Below are 21,880 nucleotides of genomic sequence, written 5' to 3' on the forward strand. Positions count from 1 at the left end.
AATGACACTATTTCACCCTTGCAGGGCAAACCCAAGCACACTGCAAATGCCAAGCAAAGGTCCTAGGTCCACTTGGAGACCAGAGAACCACAACAATCTCTTCCCCTCAGGACAAAGAGCAAGAGCTCACATATCTGAAGCATATGATTACGGCCTGGCAGAGTACTTAATTGAATACATTTCTTCTAAACCCACTGCTAGAGAAGATGTGCTGATACATTTCCACAGAGAGAACTCTGGTGAGGCACCTGGGAGTTTCCCCCAGACCAGGATGAAGCCCACCCCAGCACGTCACAAATTGAGTAAGCAAATGTTCTAGGGTAGGGTTACAACTGCTCAGAATCATTACTATGCCATTTTGCATTGTAACCCCAAGGACCACCCCATACCACAGGCACCTGCCGGAATAAACAGCAGAAGCATCCCACATGCTTAGCTTGTCCTCAATCCATCATCATTGGGCAAAAATGACCAAAGGGTCTCATGAGTCTCCTGATAGTGGTGTCCCAAGGAATCCACAACACAGTGGAGATTATAGCCAGGTAAGCTGCTGGGGCACAAGGAGAGGCCAAGAAGGTGCTTTGCTGAACTGTGTGTGCTGGCTCCCTCCAGAGCTGGCTCAGGCTACCTACCACCCAGTCTTGCATGGCATTAGCAGCACAATTATAGACCACTGCAAGCCACTTCTAGGGTGCTCAGAGGGAACCACATGGCTACATCTGAAAGCCAGGGTTCCCAAGCCTCAAGTAGCTGGATCAGTTTTAAAATGAAAATAGCTATATTTTCTGTCATGTTTCCAGAGATCCTTACCCTTGATGGGAAGTTGAGCTGGGATAATCTTTGGAGGAAGCAAGATGCAGTAAGAGTCTGATAACATTAATATTCTGAGATGTTACACAATACCATCTACATTACCAGTACTTTCATTAGAGCTGCCTACACTGTCATTGAAGCAAATACTATTGTCTCCAATTTACAAACTAAGTATCCATTAGACAGATGGTAACTGGCCCAGGACCACATGGCCAGAACTCAAACCCAGAGCTGATAAGCTCTTCAACTTGAGTACTTAGCCACAGAGCTGGGAAGCCACACTTAGGTAACCCAGCATACAGAAAGAAACGTGTGAAAGTTCACTGTAGTCCCTTCATAAAGGGTGAAGAGTTGTAAATATAACTCTCTAATTATAACAGAATAATGTCCATCCATACAATATTTAAACATTGTTCATAAGAGCTTTTCAATGACAAGAACCACTACAATTGAACAAAACAAAACACAAAAATGATACCTTTGCAACATATTTAAAGTAGCATTAGAAACAGAATGAAATATGGTCAAGTGCTAGCATGAAAACCATGAGTAGTTTCTTTTCCATAATTTCCAGGTTTCTTCAATGAGTACATTATTGCTTTTATAACCATAACCAAAACAGTGTTATAATTTCAGCTTTACTAACTGATACTGGCCTTACCTCCAAAGATGAAAGGCAGGCATCACTGTGCTTATCTTGTCTTCTTTAAGAATCTGGCCTCCTTCAGCCTTGCAATGGTTCTCAACCTGTGGGTCACGACCCCTTTGCGGGTCAAACGACCCTTTCACAGGGGTCGCCTAAGACCGTCGGAAAACACATATTTCCGACGGTCTTAGGAACTGAGACACCGTTCCTCTATCCATCTCCAGGAGGGTCTGCCCACATGCAGATACGCCCACATACAACATGAGGAACTGTATTAAAGGGTCGCAGCATTAGGAAGTTGAGAACCACTGCGTTAGAGTAAGGCCAAACTAGTGAGGGCTTTCCCTTCTGGCTCTGTTGCAGCCCACAGCAAGCGACGCCTGGCATCTGGAGGTCCTGGGAACTACTCCTGTGAACTGCGCAGCTCTGAGGCCCAGGAAGCTAAAAGGCCCCCTTAGGGCTAAATCTCTAATTCTAGTGCCACTCTAGTCACTGGTGTAGGAAGCTACCCCTCTCTGCAACATACACCCACCCCCCAAAATAGACAGGGCTCCTGAAGAAGCTGCCCCACAATCCTAGAAAAACCTCTGCAGATGTGGAAGACGGAACCCAGAAGAGACATGTGCACACAAGAGGGGAGGGGCTTCTTTCCAGTGCCCCACCTCTCTGGTCATGCCACACCAGCTACAACTAACAGGCTTTCTCTCCTGTGCCAGCTCTCACCAAAGGCACTGTTGCCAGAGGGCTGTGCCGAACAGAATTCTGAGGCTGCATTCAAACCTAGTAGAAGAAAACTTAAAATTCATTAATGATACTATCATATCAATATTCTTATAAGCTGAAATTTACCACCTACTTACTCTGTCCAGGCACTGCTTGACACATTTCACTGAGTATAAGCCTGGTAACCACCATTATCTCCCATTTTCATATGGCTCATAGTAAACAACCTGCCTGAGCAGCATGTCTGGAGTGGAACAGCACCTCCACAGCCCGTGTCTCTCTAGTGCTTAAAACACTCCCTTGAGCTTCCCTATCTGCTTCCTACAGACCTCTGGGATCTCTAAACCCCACTCTACCCACACCACGTTAAGCTGCTCCTTCCCCACCATCTACTGGCCTGGCTTTGAACATTTAGTAGCAACATCAAACATGCACAGCCTCTCCCCAGTGCCAGCACTGCTTTTCCTGACAGGACAAGTCACCCCAAAGTCCCTAAGAGCAGGAAAGTCCATGCATGGAACACACCTAATAAAGGACTTGACAATCATCTTCCATGTCACCAAGACTGAAAAAGTACTTGGTAAAGCCTGACCATGTTCAGTTCCATACACCTGTGGATGTGTACATGGTGGGCATTCCCAAAGGGGGAATCAGATTTGCTTCAGATTTCTCCACAACATTCAAAGCCAGAGACAATGAGGACATGCAAAGTCTCTGAGGCAGAGAAATCTGTTGCTCAGGCACATAGCAGTCTTAAGGGAATACACGGCACCAATTAGCTCCTCTAGAAAGTTGGTCAATCAACACACACAACAAAAAGATACTGACAAGTGCAAGGGCCGGAGCCAGATGGCTGCTTGGGCCCCAGGCATCTCAGGATCTTGGTATGAAGACCAAGAAACTTGGTCAAAGTGCAGCATGGCACAAGGTCAGAGACAGAGGAACACTGCCTGCCAAGTGCAAGAGAGGTGCCAATCCTGCAAAACCCTGCAAAGCTGATATAGAACATGAGGCAACAAAGATAGCACCACACCTATAAGCCTCACCAGGCAAGACACACCCTCGATGAAGCCCACCGGTAACAGGGACCATACAAAGAACTTTGAGATCTGAATGAGTCCCCATAACAGTCCTAGTGGGGAGCATGAAGTCTATGTAAACACAAAACCAAGACTAATAATTACAAACTCTGGTTTCCTGTATTGAAGAATGATAGCAGAATCTTCCAGAACTTGGATTGCCTAGGGTCAGATCTGCCTGATGCTTTCCAGCTATAAGAATTTGCAGTTTCAGTTGCTCTTGTGCCTCAGTTTCTTCATGTGAAAAAAGTGAATGCCAATGGTACCTCCCACATAATATTGTCATGAGGATTTAATGAATCCAGACAAAGAATTTAGAATAGGGCCTGGCACTAAGTCAGAGCTCAATAAATGATAATGATTATAATTACAGAACAAAATACAAATGTTTAACTCATGGTGACAGTCAACATACTGCAAATCATGAGACAGGAAAATATATAAAAGGGCTGTTTTAGTCAGCTTGGGCTGCTATAACAGGATACCACAGACCGGGCAGCTTAAACAACAGACATTTATTTCTCACAGTTCTGGAAGCTAGAAGTGTAAGATAAGGGTGCCAGCATAGCCAGGTTATAATGAGGGCCCTCTTCCCAGACAGCCACCTTCTTGCCGTGTCCTCACATGGTGGAAAGAGAGCACTAGTGAGCTCTCTGGCCTCTCCTAATAAGGACACTAACCCCATGATAAGGCCCCAGCCCATGACCTCATCTAAACCTAATCACCTCCCTAAGGTATAGCCCCAATACCACACTGGGAGTTGGGGCTTCAACATATGAATTTAGGGGGATACAATTCAGTCCACAGCAAGAGCTAACATCCTTATCCTACATAACAGCAAGCAAATTACTATGGCTTCATTAAAACTTTTACTCTGATTTTTTTTTTGCACCTAGCTACTTATGGTTTTCATCATCTTTTTTATGTTCCATCTCAACTGTATAAGAAAACAGGAATTGTATGGAAGTATTTCTGTTGATCAATCCATGTGTCTACCTACAGATGGGCATAGAGAACTAGAACTCAATGTAATTGTTTTCTTCCTGTTATTATACTTCTTTGGACATGCCTCTCTTTGCTCTACAGGGCTGCAGGTCTTGGCCCCGTGGCTCAACTGGAGAGTCATTCCACACACCAAAAGGTTGCAGGTTTGATTCCCAGTCAGGGCACATACCTAGGTTGCAGGTTCAATCCCTGGTCTTCTGGGCGTGTACAGAAGGCAACCAATCGGTGTTTCTCTCTCACATTGATGCTTTTCTCCCCCTCCCCCGCTTCTTCTCTCTAAAATCAAAAAACATATCCTCAGGTGAGAATTAAAAAAAAAACAAAAATGGGCTGTGGATCAGACCACCTGGGCTCCAATGCTGGCTCTACACCTAGCCTCACTTCATCTTCTGTTGGGTGAAAGCACAGGAGCTTCTCCCTGTCCTGAGAGGGCTGCAGATGACACTGCATAGAGGGATGAGGGCTCAGTAGGGCCGGTGATGATTGTTACTGTGACAAGTACTGAAGACCATTCACTTGATGGGAGCAAAGGAAAAGCTGAAGCACTCATCAGCTAAGGAAGGCTCTGAGCACAAGAAGCCCTCTTCCCCCATCCACAGGCCTTTTATTTCCTCTAGTCTTATTCTAAAATCGACCCTCAACAATTTTGCAAGCTTCATTTCAGTCCAAGCCTTACCCTGTGAAAATTCTCACAGGTTGTCATTCTTTGAAATTTGGTCTCAGCTCTATATTCTTATTTCTATCCCTCAAGCTTGTACTTAGGTTAGTACATCAGTCTCTTGTGAGTCAGTCTTTGATAAAGCCAGAAACTCTTTAGACAGATTCATCGTCTGCTTTTTTCCATGAGATAACTTATAATAATACTTGTAAATTTCTTTTTAAATCCTCACCTGAGGACATTTTTCCAATTTTTGTTCAGATAGAGTGGGAGGGAGAAAGAGACAGAAACATCGACACGAAAGGGACACATCAAGTGGCTGCCACCCACACAACCAACCAAGGCCAGGGACAAACTGCAACCGAGGTACGTGCCCTTAGCGGGAACCGAACCCGAGTCTCTCTGGACCGCAGGCTGACGCTCTAACCGCCGAGCCAAACCAGCCAGGGCACTTTTGAATTTCTTTACATTTCACAGGCCATGCAAGGTTATCCTCTTTTATATTTTCAGCCATCATTTCAGAGTTGTCCTTCAATTCTTAAAAATATGTTTGCTTAAATTTAGAGAAGATGCCCATAACCAAAATATTCTTTAGGGCATGGCTCCCATCTTTGCCAATTCACCAGGTTCTTGCTCCTTGCTCTTAACTCAAGTGCACCAATTTCTTCCCTGGGGAGGCAGTGGTGAAGTGCATAAGCTTTCTAATCAAGCAGGCCTCCATTCCTTCTGGTTTCTGGTTGCACCTCGCACAAAATGCAGTCAGCAAACTGCTCTTGGTCTTTCAATTGTCTTCAGATACAACAGCAACTCAGCAAATGCTCCTTTATTGGTAGAACAAAATTTCTAAGAATAATCCAGATGATAGGAGTCCTGCTCTCTCCACCCCAACTTCCCTCCAAGCCAGTTCTGAAATGCCTCAAAAAGGAGGAGGTACCAGTGGACTACAGTGCAGCACTGGCTTCCTGTCCCTGGAATCCTCCTGCAATGCCCCCCCATCCTCTTCATTCTGTACTTGATTGACAGAGTCCTCAGAGGAGCTAGGCCCCACCTAACTCAAATCTGGTCTCTACAGACACATTCAGATCAGGTTTGCAGGACATATTAGTTGCTAGCTTCCATCCTCCATATCTTAGGGATGTCTCCTTCACTTAATACTGCTTGGAGTTCCCCGAAGTCAGTGCTGGACTGACATTTCCAAGCGCAGCACCTTTTGCCAAACCACATTAGCCTGGCTAGGCTTCGGTTTTCTGTCTAAAGACAGGAGTAACATTACCCATTTCGTGAGCCTGCTCTGAGAACTCTGGGAGGAAACTCAGGCAGAGCCGAGCCCCACAGAGCCCCACGCACTGTGAACTGCTGCCGTTGAGGACCAGGCAGAGACTGTCAGATGATTTCATTAACCCAGAGTGCAAAAGTGCCAAGACCTATCACCTGCATCCTTGGAGTGGGCACTCCAAGCTGCAAAACTTGTGCCAGGTCGCCGCACTCTGCTGTGAACCTATTTTTATGCTTCATGTCATTGAAACAGCAATCCTTTGAAAGGATTTACACCAGAAACACAGAAACACAATTTCTAGAGCTTTCTAGTGATGACTTGCTGGGTGCCACAGCTTTTGCTGTTGTCTGAGTCTGAATTTACTTAGGCAACAGTTACTGAATCAAACACTGTTTTGAATAGAAAGTCTAAAGTTATTCCACTTCCATGCTGTCCAAACATACGGCTATTTAAATTTTAATTTAAATTAAATAAAATTAAAATTCAGTTCCTCGGTTGCACTGGTCACATTTCAAGTGCTCAGTGGCTACTGTATTGACCACACAAAACTAGAACTCTCCGATCTTCACAGACCATCTACCAGACAGTGCTGCTCTAGCTCTAACGTTCCCTGTCCCTTATTTATGTTTTCTCCACTGTACACAGAACATGTTAGAAGCTGCAAAGAGCTCAGAGAAATAACACAACATGCACTTCTACCATGTGCACAAAACAAAAAAATTCCTGAACAACTTTAAACAAGTTACATACGGCAATACATACATACCTGACAAAATACTTTCGGAGTAGCCTTAGAGCTCTGGGGAAGTAAAAGTCTTATTTAAAAACTAGAGAACACAGCCCTGGCCAGTGTGGTTCGGTGGTTAGAGCATCAGCCGGAGCACTGAAGGGTCTCGAGTTCGAGTCCTGTCAAGGGTACGTACCTTGGTTGCAGGTTTGCCCGCCTCAGTGCAAGAAGCAGCCAATTAATGAGTCAGTCTCTCTCACGTGGATGTTTTTCTCTCTCTCTCTCCCCTCCCTCTCTCCCTTCCACTCTCAAAGATTAATGGAAAAAATATCCCCAGGTGAGGATTAACAAAATAAATAAATATAAAACAAGAAAACACATTGAATTTTTAAAATAGTAAAGTGTATCTTAATTCAAAGAGAGAAAGTATTTCTGAAGCTTCATGTTGGTCTCCAACTGTGTCCACAGCTTTCCTAGAGACTCGGAACCTCGGTCTTCAAGAGTTTCTCCAAGAGAAAAGTTTTGGCCTCAGAGGGAAAGTTGTCCATATTTTCAAAAACAAAGCAAAACACTTTTTCTATCCAGTTGGCAATAAGAACCACCTAATTTTTGTTTTCAATTTCCTTAAAGGGAGAAGAAAAAAAGAGTAGAGGCCTTTCTAATCCCTCATGTGACAAGTCACACAGTGCTTCCAAATCTTCTAAATATAATATGCCCTGTGAGGCATATTATAAAAATAATGTCCTAGGCCCTTTTTCACAGATGGGGAAACTGAGGCTCAGAAGTCAGAACCTAAGATGAAGCCAGCCAAAATCAGACCTGTCAACCAGGCTATGTAAGTGTATGACACAGGCTAACCAAGCAAGTTCAAGGCCACAGGCATGCTTCTCAATGCTGGGAAACAAGTGCCAGCCAAAGGATTCAATAGAAAATAATCTGATTTTTCATTGCCTTTGAAGTCCTGCATCCTAGCCATTCCTTCAGCTCCCCAGGATTCCAGAAACAATATGATAGTCTGAAATCTCTTTCAAATACGGAAAGATACAAACTACCTCCAATTGCCTGTTATCATTTAGGAAATTAACTCTGATCTTAACCCACAGAAAGAGCCTAAATGGTTGTGCGGAACAGCTAATTTGGTAATTAAAAAGAGCAGAAACCCACAAAAGGCATGTTGCTGCTTATCAAAGACATTCCCTGTTAATGGGAACCTCAGCCACTCCCATCTACTCCACCTGTCAGTGGGAGATGAGTAAATCTCTGCACAGAGACCCACCTGGCCCAGGACCAGGTCCAGACCCTGCCTCCTCCTCCTCGATGCCAGCAAAAGGAATAGATGCCTCTGAAGCACAGGACACTTACCAGGTAGACAAGTTTTTTAACTTTTCATGTTAGGTATTACTTTTATAATAAGAAAAAGAGACCAAAAAACTAGAGACCATTAAAACTAAATGGGGGCCTGGCCAGTGTGGCTCAGTTAGTTGGAGCGTTGTCCCGTACAACAAAAGGTGGCAGGTTCAATTTCCAGTCAGGGCACATACCCAGGTTTCAGGTTCAATCCCCGGTCGAGGCACTCACAGGAGCAACTAATTGATGTTTCCTTCTCATATAAATGTTTCTCTTTCTCTGTCCTCCCTCCCTTTCTCTCTCTAAGATCAATACAAAAAAATAAATGGGGATGCCGTTCAAATACAGTATAATTTGTTTGATGTTTTCTGTTTTATATTCAATATCACAAGGGATAAAACTACCATAACCACACTCCAGAAAGACAGGCAGATAAATGCCAACAGATCTAAATATTCTGTATTTAAACAACTTCAGAGATGAAAATCATATCTTTAGAAATTCTAAGACAAAGAAAAATCTGGTTTATTTGAACTATGATACTTGCCACCCCTCACCTGCTCTTCTAAGCTGGCAGATCCTTTCTCCTTTCTTCCATCCATCCAGCAATCCATTCACTGACACATTCAGAGGTAGCAGCTAACATGTTTGGCTCTGAAAGTGCAGGCTGAGACACAGCCCCACCTTCCCTGAGGGGCCACAGGGGAGCAGTGGTCAGTTTTGTATGAGCAGCAGTAACTTCACAGGAAGGGACCACAGGAAAACCATGTGGGAGTCTTCTTTCTCCTCCTGAAGGAAGCACAAGGCTCTGAAGCAGGGTTCTGGGAAAGACCTCACTCCCATTACCCTTGGCTGAAAAACAAGTGGCAGGGGGTCTTCTGCAAAGATAGACTGCTATGTACGTAGAACTGGATTCCAGAAATGACCTGAGTCAGTCACTAACCACCCTTTCTCCCAGCATAGGAATGATACCTTTCCTAGTCTGGCCAATGCAGGATACCTCATGAACAGGACCCTGGCCAGTGCAGAATACCTCACAAACAGGACTTTTCAATCACTGTAATTTTCCTGTATTCATTCACATGGCTTCAACACACACTTTTCTTAGATGACATATTTTAAGAACAGTTCACATGAAAGAGGCACAGAAAAGCACTTATAGCAATGGTCACTCTGGTTGCCCAAGTTAATGATGACAACCAAGCCAGAGGACAAAACCAGCAATCTGTACAAGTCACCCTGGGGGGTGGAGTCCAGTCAAGGGACAAAAGTGTTGGAAAAGAAAACCATCACCTCATCACCAGTTTTCTCACAGCAGGGTAAGTTTATTCATAGGAGAACACATGCATATGGTAGGCAGCCCCAGAAAATTATATACCTTTAAACCCTGGAACCTGTGACTATGATGTGATCATCATCACTTGTGTGACATGCCTTTAAGGTAGAGAGTACCTGGGAGGGCCTGATCCAGTTACATGAGCCCCTGCCAGTTTGACGATGGAAGGGCCACAAGCCAAGGAATGCAGATAGCCTAAAGTAGCTGAGAGAGGTCCCAAGCTGGCAGCCTGCAAGGAACGAGGAATTTCAGTCCTATAACTATAGGAACTGAATTCTTCCAATAACAAGAATGAGCTTGCAAAAGAACTTTGAGCTCCAGCTGAGAACACAGCAACCAAAACACTGACTTCAACCCAGCCATCCCTGACTTTCTACCCACAGAAACTGTGAGACAATAAACAGGTATTGTTTTAAGGAGCTGAATTTGTGGCCATCTGTTACATAGTCACAGAAAACTAGAGCAGCAGGAAAATCTTAGAGTAAGACACTTAATTTTTAATGCAAATCCCAAATTGTCAGAGGAGACACATCCTGACCACCTCACTTGAAAGGCACATTCACACTGGGGGCAGATGTCTTGAACATCTGTCTTCATCACCATGATCACCTACCTGCCCTCACTCAGGTGCCACATTCACTCAGCAGCCTTCTGAGAGGAGAAAATAGTGACAAGCTAATCGGAATGTTCTAGATAGGCCTCTCCAGTCACACTGGCCAGTTGTAATTTCTAGTTGAGGCTGTGGTTTACATATCTCCTGTGCATCTGGTTAGTATAATTCAGTCACCTATTAGCCTGATTCTAGCTGCATCATCAAAATCAAGTTTCTGAACTTGAACATTATTGGGTTTTTGGCTGGTTTTTACTACAGCCCTTTTACCTCACAAATGAAAAACCAGATCCCAAAGTGTAAGGACCTAACCAAGGCAGAGAAGGTCCTCATTTTCCAGGGATAACTGTTCTCTCTCCTCCCATAGGCCAGTTACAGAAATCCATTTAAAATGGGGATCAACCCCTGGCCAGTCTGGCTCAGCTATTAGAGCATTAGCCTGTGGACCGAAGCATCACAGGTTCAATTCCCGGTCAAGGACACGTACCTTGGTTGTGGGTTCGATCCCCAGCCCTACTTGGGGTCGTGCAGAAGGCAGGAGGCAGCCAATCAATGTGTCTCTGTTGGCTGTCCTAACTTTGTCCATTGATGTTTTTCTCTCTCCCTCCCTCCCTATCTGAAAATAAAAGTCAACAGAAATATGTCCTTGAGGATTTAAAAAAGAAACACCATATACACATACACACACACACACAAAATAAGGACCAAAATTTCATATTAATGACCAAAAGAATTACCTTGAAATTAAAATTATGAAAAACTAATTTTTTAATTAAAATATTTACTTAAAAAATTACTTATGAAAGCACTAAGTCACAACCACATCTTTTACTCTAGGAAGCAAATGTGGCAGCAAGATAGGCTCCACTTTACCCAACTCTGACTTTTAGGGTCTGAGCTTTAAGGCCATTTTTTGCAGAAATATTCAAAGCCTCCATTTTCACAAAGGATGCTCCCCAACCTGTTTGATATTCCCATCCTCCCTTTCCAGAATATCTGTCCTGTCCTCACTCTCCTGATCCTCCTCATCAGCAGCTTCTTCCCCAAGTGTTGGCTGTCCTAACTTTGACCAATCTCCTTTATTAGTGCCCAAGTATCACTTTCCTCAATTTCATCACTGTCAGCCTCTTGTGCTAGATTTTCAATTTCACTTTGAGGAGAGACTGGCTGTGGTACAATGGGCAGGAACACGTGATGCTTTTATTAGGTAGGGAGGAGTGTTTGAGCTTATTTCATAAATGGTCAGTACAGCAGCAAATATGTGCAAAGTGTGATCATTCTTGCTTCCCTCTACAATCTTATACTTTTGGGGTCTCAGAGGATGAACACTCAGAAAACAAATGTCACCACTACATTTGAGACAGATCTCCCAATAACCTCTCCCCTACATTTTGTGATGTTTACAGGAAGAGACTGGAGTGAAAGAAAGGCAACTAGAGTGATGACAGTGGGCCCTGCTGGGCTCTCACCTGTGCCCTCCCACTTGATCCCCCCAAGGATAAGTTAGGGGAGGTTATATTGGCTCTACTTGAGGTAGTACCAGTCAGGCTGGAGCCACGGAATGAGGGGGGATCCTGCCTGTTCCCCCAGGCTCTAACTCCCTCAGGAGAAGAAAGGAAAAAGAACACACATGAAATTAGAAAGAACCCATGCCCAGGGCCATGAGCGGAGTGGCTATCCATGTCCTATGAAAGGCTTCTATAGATTTCTCACAAACTTCACACAAAGAACAAAATTTTCTTTGGAGGAAGAGAAGATGTCAAAGATTAAATGTTGTCAAGGGACCTGCAGAGAGAATGCTACATAGGACTGCTGCACACTGCAAGCATGCCTTAGAGGACAACTTTCGAAAGGCCAAGCCCCTAACTGAAGCCTGATCAGAGCCCTGGACTGCAGGGCTTGAGGACTTCCCTTGTCTCATTTTGCTCTTCCTGGGCTTTACAGAGCACCAGTAAGAATGTGGCAAAGTATCTGAGGTCTACATTTCCCCCCTCACTTGTGCAGGACTTTTCTTTACCTTTAAACTGAAGAAGTTTCTGAAGCTATTGAGAGCAAGTAACAAAGCACTGCTGAGTCAGGAGGCGAGGGCATGAAAAAGTGGCAGCAACCAGAGGCCAGGATGCACAGGCCCATGAGCCTGTCCACACACCTGCCTTCATCTCTATGTCAGAAGCCCAGGTAGAGAGCACATCTCACACTGTCCACACTGTTCCCAAAAGGGTGAGTTCAACCAAAAGATGGAATAAGAATTAGAGCCAATGGCAGCTCCAAAACAAGCACTTCACCTTCACTACTCCAGAGGTTCTTGCACTAATCCCTCTCCTCTCACCTGCTTTTTCTTTATCTTACTCAAGGATAAAAGCAAAATGGCAAGTCCACCAAGTCCAGTCACCAGGCAAGGTTTCCAAAGGCAGAAACCTCCTCTGCAGAAAAAAATTAACAGTGCAGGTTGCTACATAGACCACCAGGCAAAGGCCCAACTGGGTTCACTTGATCCTACTCAGACTTCCACTGCACCAGGCAACTGCTTATCCTCTCTTGGGAACTGCAAACAATGCCTTTCCAGAAATGCCTGTCCTAGGACAATACAGTAGGTCTGAGCAACTTCTCATCAATAAGGTTTTTTTCCTGCTGGCCAGGCCAGGGACTCTCTTACCTCAGCTCTTTTCCTAAGCCACAAGTGAAAGAGTTTTTGGAGGCTTCCCCATCACTCTGGGTAAGCTAGTAGCCAGGGGCAAGTTCCAGACCGAGCTATTTCTTAATACCAAAAAGTCAGTCCCCCCTTAAGTCCAGAGGGCCCCAAGTTAATCATCATCAGTTGTTTTCCTCCTTTAATCACAGGCACCACTCAACTACTACTCTGGTTTACTATTCCTCCTCCCTGTCCTCTCTGAAATGGTAGTCTGATAGGATTGGGAGTAGCAAACCAAGCAGAAAGCATCCTGCCCTTCCATGCTCATGGCAGGTAATCCTAGTAGGCTCTCCTCTAGGCAGAGATAGCAAGAAGTGGATACACTGAGGTCAGTACTGGGGACATGGTATACCCCTCCCCCATACACACACACACAGAAGCAGGCACGAGCATTACTGCTGAGTCCCCTATAAGATGGGTTAAAACGTAGACCTCCTGGCTGCTTCAGCACCCAGTCTTAGCTCTACACCACAAGGCCTATGAGCTGAGTTCTCAGGCAAGCAAGGGATGGCAAAGTGGAACCCTCACAGAAAGGAGAAGCAGACCCCCTGGCAGGGCCCAGAGCAGCAGTGCCCTGAGGCCTGCTGCAAGTTTCAGGCTTTAGCCCTGACTGGTTTGGCTCAGCGGTTAAGAGCATCGGCCCGTGGACCAATGAGTCGCAGGTTCGATTCCCACCAAGGGCACGTACCTCAGTTGCAGTTCGTCCCTGGTCCTGGTCAGGGTGTCCGGGTCGTGTGGGAGGCAACCAATAGATGTGTCCCTCTCACGTCGATGTTTCTCTCTCTCCCCCTTTCTCCCTCTCCCTCTATTATATCTGAAAATAAATAGAAAAATATCCTCGAGGAAGATTTTTTTTTTTTTTAAGTTTCAGGCTTTAGCATTTACCTTAAGGCTAAGGTAAGGAACTGGGGAGGTACCAACACAAGGTTCCAAGGGGGTGAGGCCTGATGAAACTTGCTAGCAGGAGATCACCCCATTGGCAGGTAATGCTGGGACAAGCCCACAGGAGGGCAAGACAACCATCTGGGGCTACTTGAGTAATCTCCACTAGAGGTGACAACAGTCTGCATAAGGATGAGAAGGATGAGGTACAGAGAGATTAAACAGGACACTGATGAAACACTGGATACAAGAGAGTGATGGGCATGAGATCTGCATACTTGGACAGACAGTGCTCATGTGCACTCAGCAGGGGCACTCTAAGGAGGGCCAGGCTTTGGGGTCATGATCATGAGACTGTGCCAAACCCTGCCCCAGATTCTAGCAAAGCACCTGGCATATGGTGGGCTCATTCACTAAAAAAGCAACAGCAAGGTACATACTAAGGCTTACTATATAGAACCCTAAGAGTGAGGAAACAGTGTTCAGAGCCCAAGTGATTTGCACAGGGCATGATGCTGCCACTCCTAAAAACTCATGAAGAAAAGGAGGACTCCCAGCTGTCTGAGTCCAAAAATGATCTACAGTGAAGACCATGTATCTTCCTATTTCTTGGTACTAAGACACAGAGCCAATTCCAATTACATGACAGGTTAGGAAACCTGAAGGTCCCCCAAAGAACTCTTAGGTATAATGTCATACATCGAGAAAGTGCTCCCACCATCTCTTCTCAGCAAGTTCTACAAATAAGAACTGGAAGGAGAGAAGAAGGGGAGACTGAGCGCCTACTGGGTCCAAAGTGCATGCTCAGGCTTCAGGGAATTAAGTAACACTTCTAACCCAAACCAGGTGAAACAAGTTCCAGAACATGCAGTTTTAACGTGTATCACACATGCTTTAAAGTAGGATCAACTAGTTTTCCAACACACTTCCAATGAGAATAAACAGACCTATAAAAAAGAGAGTTCCTTTCAGAAGTAATCTCAATATCTAGCAATTGTGAAATGACAACCCTAACACCCTGGGAAATCCTTAGGTGCCTTTTAAATGAGCATGCAAGGAAAGTTTATGATTTAAGTCTTGAAATACTGAAATAAAATTTATGTACAAATGTGTTATTTCTAGATGCTAAGAAATGCATAGGGACTGGGTAAATAACATTCACCCGTGAGCACCCTCACCTGGGACAGCTCCACCCAACCACATACATTTTTACCAGTCTGGGCCATCTGTAATTGCACTCAACTTAAGTAGAACTTATAAGTCCTTCTAGTCTGGTGTGGAAACATTTAAAATAAAGGGGGCATCTTGCAAAGAGTAAGTATGTGTAATAAACGTTTTTTATTGTCTTTGAACACTATTCTTTCAAAATATAACAAAACTTCAGTTGAGGCTTTTTATGTTAATTTCGGCACAAAATTAAATCATCATACAAGCCCTCTCCTAAAAAAGACACTTCTAAATTCATTACTGGTTAAATTTTATTACTACCAAAAAAAAAACAAAACATCGTCTTTTAAAAGGACTTTGCCAAAAACAAAAAAAAATGTTAACAATATTTACCTTCAATCTGATTCAAGTTCCTGGCAATAATAAATAGTCTGCAACTTAACTTACATAAAACGCCATACCTATCTTTGACAAAGGGTCGGTCCCTAGCATGTCTGGGGTAGAGGGGGGATAAAAAGAGGAAAGTATCTGATGGCTCTTTCCAGTCTCAAGAGGCAAAAAAAGCAAACATCTGCACAAGTCGAATTGATCACTCATTTATAAAAAGAATTTAGTATTTTTTTTTTAGAAATAAATGATAAAGATTTATTCAAGGGTCTTAGACTAGGTAAAGGTGGAAACGCAACTAGGCGAGTGCCAGAATCTGAAGATGAAAATTTTTTTAAATGAAAATCTTATAGAACAGTCGGACCTTAGCCTCCAACATCCATCCCTGAAATAAAACAGGATCCCAGACGGGGATGTCCGAGTGCTCGCAACACCCACCGCAGGACCGCACGCACGCACGCCCTCCAGGCCGGGTCCCCACTCCCCACCTCTTCGGTCCCTGCCCGTCCCTTCCCCCGCCCCGGGTTCCCCCGCCGCCGCCCGCGCGCACTCACCCCTGGATGCCTGGGCTGTATGCCCGGCTCTTCCACGGAGTGCCGGGCCGCGGCGCCTGGGGCCCGGGGCCGCCCCCTCCGCTCAGCGCGGCCGCGCGGCTGCCTGACAGCAGGTAGTTGAGGCCGTACGTGCTGGCCTTGTTCTCGCGTTTCCGACGGCCCGGGTGGAACTGGTGCTGCGACGGGGAGCCGGCGGGAGCGGGGCCGCGCGACCCGGAGTGCCCGTTGGCCGCGCCGGGGGTGCTGGGAGGGCCGTCGGCAAAGTGGAAGAAGGCATCGCCGCGGCCGCCGCTCGCCCGTCCTAGTGAGGCGGTGCTCGAGGACGACGACGAGCAGCCAGGGCTCTCGGTGCCCGACTCGGCGTTGGACGAGGACGAGGAGGACGACGACAGCGACGGTGACTTGTGCAAGCGCCGAGCACCCTCTGCCGCGGGCCCGAGCGCCGTCAGCAGCGCTGGGGGCAGAGCGGCGGGGCCAGGCGCGGGCGGCGGGGGCGATGCGGCCGGCAGCACAGGCCCCGCCAGGCCGCCGCCGCCCAGCCCGGCAGCTCCCACCGCCACCGCCGTGTCCAGCGCGGGCGAGTTGAGGCAGAAGTAGGACGCGAAGCCCGAGCCGCCGCGGCCCACGCCCTGCGAGGTCTCCCAAATCTGCATCCACAGGGCATTGGCCGGCCCCTTCTGCTCCGGCTGGATCCAGGCCACGCGCGGATCCATCCACGCACCGCCCCGCGGGCCTGCGGGCCCGCCCGCCCCGCCGCGGCCCCGCCCCCGCCGCGCCCCGAGCCCGGCCGCGCCGTGCACGGACCGACGGACGGGCTGCGGGTGGACAGACGGGCGGGCGGACGGGCCTGCGCTGCGGCTCCGGCTGGCTCGCGGCGGTGGTTTCCGGGGTCCCGGAGCGGCGCGGGCCGGCCCGAGCAGGCCGCGGGTCGGCTCGGGCCTGTCGGGCTCCTTCAGGCGGCGCGAGGCGGGCGTGGGGGCCGCGGCGGCGGCGTTCCACACGGGCCTCGGGGAGAGGCCATGGGAGAGGGGCGGGCGGCCGGCCGAGGGGGCGGGCCCAGGCGCCGCGCGGCCCGGGACCCGAGGGAGGGCCGCCGCCGTGCGCCGGGCCCTCAGTCACGCTCGCGCCGCAAGCTCCGTGCTCCTGCAGCGGTGGTGGCGGCGGCGAAAAGACACTCTCGGCGGCGACAGGGCGCAGGGGAAGGAGGGGGCGCCGCCGCCTCCGCTCCAATGAGGGGCGGAGAGGGAGCGGGGCGGGGGCGGGGCGGGCGCGGAAGAAGCACGGCCTTCCTCGCCCAGGCCGGGGCCCCAATGCGCACGCGCGGCCAATTTCAAATCCTCACTAGACACCGCCGCCTTAGTTACCGCGCCTGCGGACTGGCTCACTCCTCGGTGCGGGTGGGAAGATCAGCGCGTCGGAAGGATATGCGACTGGGAGGGGCTGATCCAGGGGTGGCTGCGGCCGCGTGCACCCTTTTAGCCTAAACTTGGCTGCGATGAGAGAGAAAGTAACGGGGAGTCCAGTGCGCCGCCGTTGGCCCGACTACTTCCGCCGCTCCCACCTCCAGCCGCTGGGCTCAGGCCGAGGCGTGGAGACTTGCGCGCTGAGGCGGGGTCCCTGTCAGCCCTCAGGCCGCGCTGCGCGTGCGCAGCGGCAGGAGGTCACTACCGCTGGGTGGAAGTTTCCGCGCAGCCAGTTGGGGGCTCCGGACGCCGTTCTGGGCTGTTCACTCTGCCCTCCCGCCCGCCTCACAGAAGGGCCGGGCCAGCTTCACCGCGCTGTATTGCTGCTCCGGGGAAAAAACGAAATTGCCCACGTCCCCTTCCGTCCATCCTCGGGGCCCCGTGTGCAGCCAGTCATGCTACAGGCACTCGTGTGCGCGCCCGCCCACGTGCTCGCCGGCGTCTTCCCGGAGGAGATGGTCCCACAGCCTGCGGCCTAGGCAGCGCTGTGCCGTAGCAGGCCCCGGGGTGGCCTGGCAGTACCCTTAAGTGCGCGTCACCTTGCCGTCTTTTTTATTTGTTTCCTTTTTAAAATGGTTTTGTGTGCAGAAAATGAAGTTTAGACTTCCAAGTCAGGTTACTGGTGCGATTTCCGGAGGCAAACAGCGTTGCTACCCATCAGAGAAGCAACCGGTGTACTTGGGTGTGGGGCCTCGTGACCTTGATTATTCAAGCTGGCACAGTATTGGCAGGACTTAGAGAATCCTTCAGCTGTCTGCTGTTTGAGTTCCCAGTGTCCAGAAAATGCTATGATCCCGGTTTGACAATGGTATTGTTTGGAATGCAAGACTAACCACCCATTCTATGAAGTCCAAAGCAGACGCCGGAGTGTGATATAAACCCTCACGTGCCACGCAAGCCCAGATGGCATGACAGGACACCACTGGCTCCACCAGACTCCCAGGCCTCTGAGGGACCTGTGCCCTTCCTGGTCTGGCCCAGTGAATGCACTCACTCCCTGGCGGGCAACTTCAAGGAACCCAAGCCAGGGCCCTGAGCTGTTTGCCTTGGTCTGGCAGCATACCTTGGCTTTTCAACATAACCTGAGCAACGTCTTTTTAAGGGTGATATATTTTAAATGCTCTCTTCCTGGTCCATACCGAAAGTGAGTACATATTAGTAAGCACTTGACACTTCAAACATCTTATTAACATGAAAGATCATATGTTACATATTCATTTTTGGCAAATGGTATTAATATAAAAAGTGAGTATTTTGATTCATACGTTTTTTCAGTACAATGGGAAATTATGACAAGGATTAGAACATGTGCATTAAGTAAACTACAGAAAATCATACAAAAGTCAATTGTGGAAAACAAATAGTCGTTATTGTAGAGCTCTTTGCTTCCAGTGACTTGGGCCAAAATTCTTGCAGTCATACCAGACTCCCCTTTCTCCATAACCAGCACATCCTCTTGGCTCCACCTGCAAGAAACAGCCAAAACCCAATAGCAATTCCCTCCTCCATTCCCCTACCTTTACTCCCTTCAAGCTACCACTCTTCTGTAGCCTGTTTTAAAACAGTTCCACCTAGTTAGTTTCCCACATGCCATTCTTGCCCCTTTTGGCATTTTCTCAACACAATACTTTGAGTGATCCTTAAAAAAAAAAAAAAAAAGAAAGTGTTACTCTAAAAATTCAGACCATGTCACTCTTACTCAAAACCCTCCAGTGGCTTTCTCACTCAGTCTTAGTATGACCTGCAAGTCCCTACATTGTCTGGTCCTCCATTTTAATCCCACCTCCTTTCACAGCTCTTACCCTAACCCAGTCTGCTCCAGACACAGTACAGCTGGCACACTCCCTCCTCAGAGCCTTTGCACTTACTGTTCCGTGCTTGGGATGCTCCTCTCCCAGATATCCACATGGCTCCTCCCTTCCTAGTCTCAGGTCTTGGTGAGGACTTACAACTGACTCTTTTTAAACTGAAGCCTAACCCTCAACAATCCCTACTTCCCTCCCTTGCTTTATTTTTCTGTTAGCAGTTACCTCCACTAGTTAGGGCCATGTAACAAAATACCACAAATTGGTTGGCTTAAAACAACAGAAATTCTCTCATAGTTTTAGAGGCTAAAAGTCTGAAACCAAGTTATTGACAGGGCTACCCTGTCTCTAAGGGCTATAGGGGAGAATCTGCTCCTACTTTCTCTTAGCTTCTAGTGTTGGGTCAGTTCTTGGCATTCCTTGCTTATAAGTGCATCACTCCAATCTCCAATCACTGCTTCCTCCATCAGTATGTGGAGTTCTCCCAAGTGTCTGGGTCTCTTCTCCTCTTGTTATAAGGACAGCAGTCATATTGGATTAGGGCTCACCCTAATAACCTCATTTTAACTTGACTACCTCTGCAAAGAGCCTATTTCTAAATGAGGTTATATTTAATGGTACCCCAGTTTAGTACTTAAACATTATCTTTTGCGGGGGAACACAATTCAACCTCTCTACACTGATAAAAATCTTATCTTTTTCATCCTCTGTGCCCCCTCATCCCATTAGAATGTAAGATCCACAAAAAGAAGAATTTTTATTTTTTCTTTACCATGCTCTGGGCCAGCTCAAGAAGTGTGTCTGCCACATGGTAGGTCCTCAGTAAATATTGATGGAATGACCAAGAGCCTACCGACCCACCCAATGGGACTGAACATAGGCACTTACCTTGCCAGCTTCCAGGATCTATTATACCGGTTGTCATTGTTTACTTCTTTTAAACATTTTCCCCTATAGCCTCATGCTCCATCTTTGCTGCTTGCCTCTAGCTAATTCTCTTAGTTTGATTCATCAGCCACCATTCAACTTCTTGTAATTAGATCTGGGATTTTGTTATTTGTGTATTTGGTCATGAATCTTTTTATGTAAATTAGAAGCGATATGTTTCTTAACATAAATCAAGAAGCACTACTGAAAGCATTTTACTGAGAGTAAAATGCAGTTCCTGAAACTCAGCATGGGAAGTCTTTCTCATTGCTTACCTAGTTTCACAGATGAGCCCAGCATTTTCTCTTTTTGGCCAAAACCAACTCTCTCTCTCCCCTGATATTAGAGGAGAAGTAATAGTAGAGATCACATTATGGTTTGTTCTCACAAACAGATGGTTTCCAAAGTGTGGCCTACCATGGACTGCCTGCACCAGAATTGGATATGCTAGTTAGTTAAAATGCAGATATCTGGGACTCTCCTGACTTAAACCTTCTATGACTGGAGCCCAGGAATTCGTATTTTTTTAATTTTTTTTCTTTATTGACTTTAGAGAGAGAGGAAGGGAGAAGGAAAGAGAGACAGAAACATCGATGAGAGAGAACATCGACCGGCTGCCCCCTGTATGCCCCCCATTGGGGACCAAACCTACAACCTGGGCATGTGCCCCAACAGGGAATTGAACTGGCGACCTCTTGGTGCATGGGTCAACGTTCAACCACTGAGCCACACCAGCCAGACGGAATCTGTATTTTAAGTAAATTTCCTAAGCAATTCTTAAAGACAGTAAAGTTTGAAAACCTCTGCCTAATCTAGGGTTCCCAAACTCAACTGTTCACAGGAACTGAATAGGTAATGTAAGTAACTGAAAAAAATTAGGGGTGTGTGTGTTAGTCAGCTACTGCTGGGTAACAAACCACCCCCAAACTCAGTAGCCTCAAATAAGTATTTACTATTGCTCACAAGTCAATGGACCAACTGCATGGTTCTGTTGATCTGGGTCAGATATAGCTAACCTGGGCTTACAGATCACTTATATGCTACAGTCAGCTTGCAGGTGAGCTAAAGGTAGATAGTCTAAAGTGGCCACACTCACATGGCTGGCAGTTGGCTGGCTGGCAGCTGGGGCACCAGGGACTGGCTTCTGTGTCATTAGCAGGTTAGACCCAGCTTGTTCTCGGGATGGCTGAAAAAGAAAGCAAGTGGACATGCACAAGGTCAGAACTGGCATGCCTTCAATTCCTCGCCATTCTGTGAGCCAAAGCAAGTGATGAAGCCTTGACAAGATTTAAGTGGTAGAGAAATAGCTTTCACTTCTTGATGCAAGGAGCTTCAGTCATACAGCAAAGGGAGATGCTGGGAGAGTAGATTTCTGTTATTTTAAGCCCCCAGTTTGCAGTCACTAGTCACAGGCAGCCCTGGGAAACAAATACAGCATTATCAATGAAGTGGGGCCCTCAATAGGACATGAATGAAGAGTGGTGGGGACCCTGGGATCCTGGAGAGCACCGTATGCAGGACTCACCACTCCTCTCCAGGCTGCCCGTATGCGGGACTCGTCCAAGGTACCAGAAATGCTCTGTCTCATAAGAAACTGGAAAATTCAGATGTGAACCTGAAATTTCTTATTCTGAAATGTCAACCCCTAGGTAGATGCTGCTGGTTGCCCACCCAAGTCTTTTGGTCCTGCTGCCCTCCTCTGTTCTAGCTGGAAGAACCCTGATTCTTCCCAGGGGTCTTCATGGCCAGGTGCACAGAAAGAGGCCACATTCCTCAGACCACA

General features: G+C 47.2%; 1 protein-coding gene across 2 annotated transcripts in view; it reads right to left on the reverse strand.

The window, feature by feature from the left end:
* Window positions 1-16,615, reverse strand: part of TENT4A (terminal nucleotidyltransferase 4A) — a 47,865-nt gene extending 31,250 nt beyond the window's left edge. For both annotated transcript variants that reach the window (XM_036279425.1, XM_036279426.1), the window contains exon 1: window positions 15,903-16,615. In XM_036279425.1, coding sequence (XP_036135318.1) covers window positions 15,903-16,615 — 713 coding nt within the window. The remainder of the gene's footprint in view (window positions 1-15,902) is intronic.
* Between the last annotated feature and the right edge of the window lie 5,265 nt (window positions 16,616-21,880).

This window comes from Molossus molossus, unplaced genomic scaffold (genome assembly GCF_014108415.1).
Source record: "Molossus molossus isolate mMolMol1 unplaced genomic scaffold, mMolMol1.p scaffold_m16_p_3, whole genome shotgun sequence".
In the NCBI taxonomy this organism is placed as follows: Eukaryota; Metazoa; Chordata; class Mammalia; order Chiroptera; family Molossidae; genus Molossus; species Molossus molossus.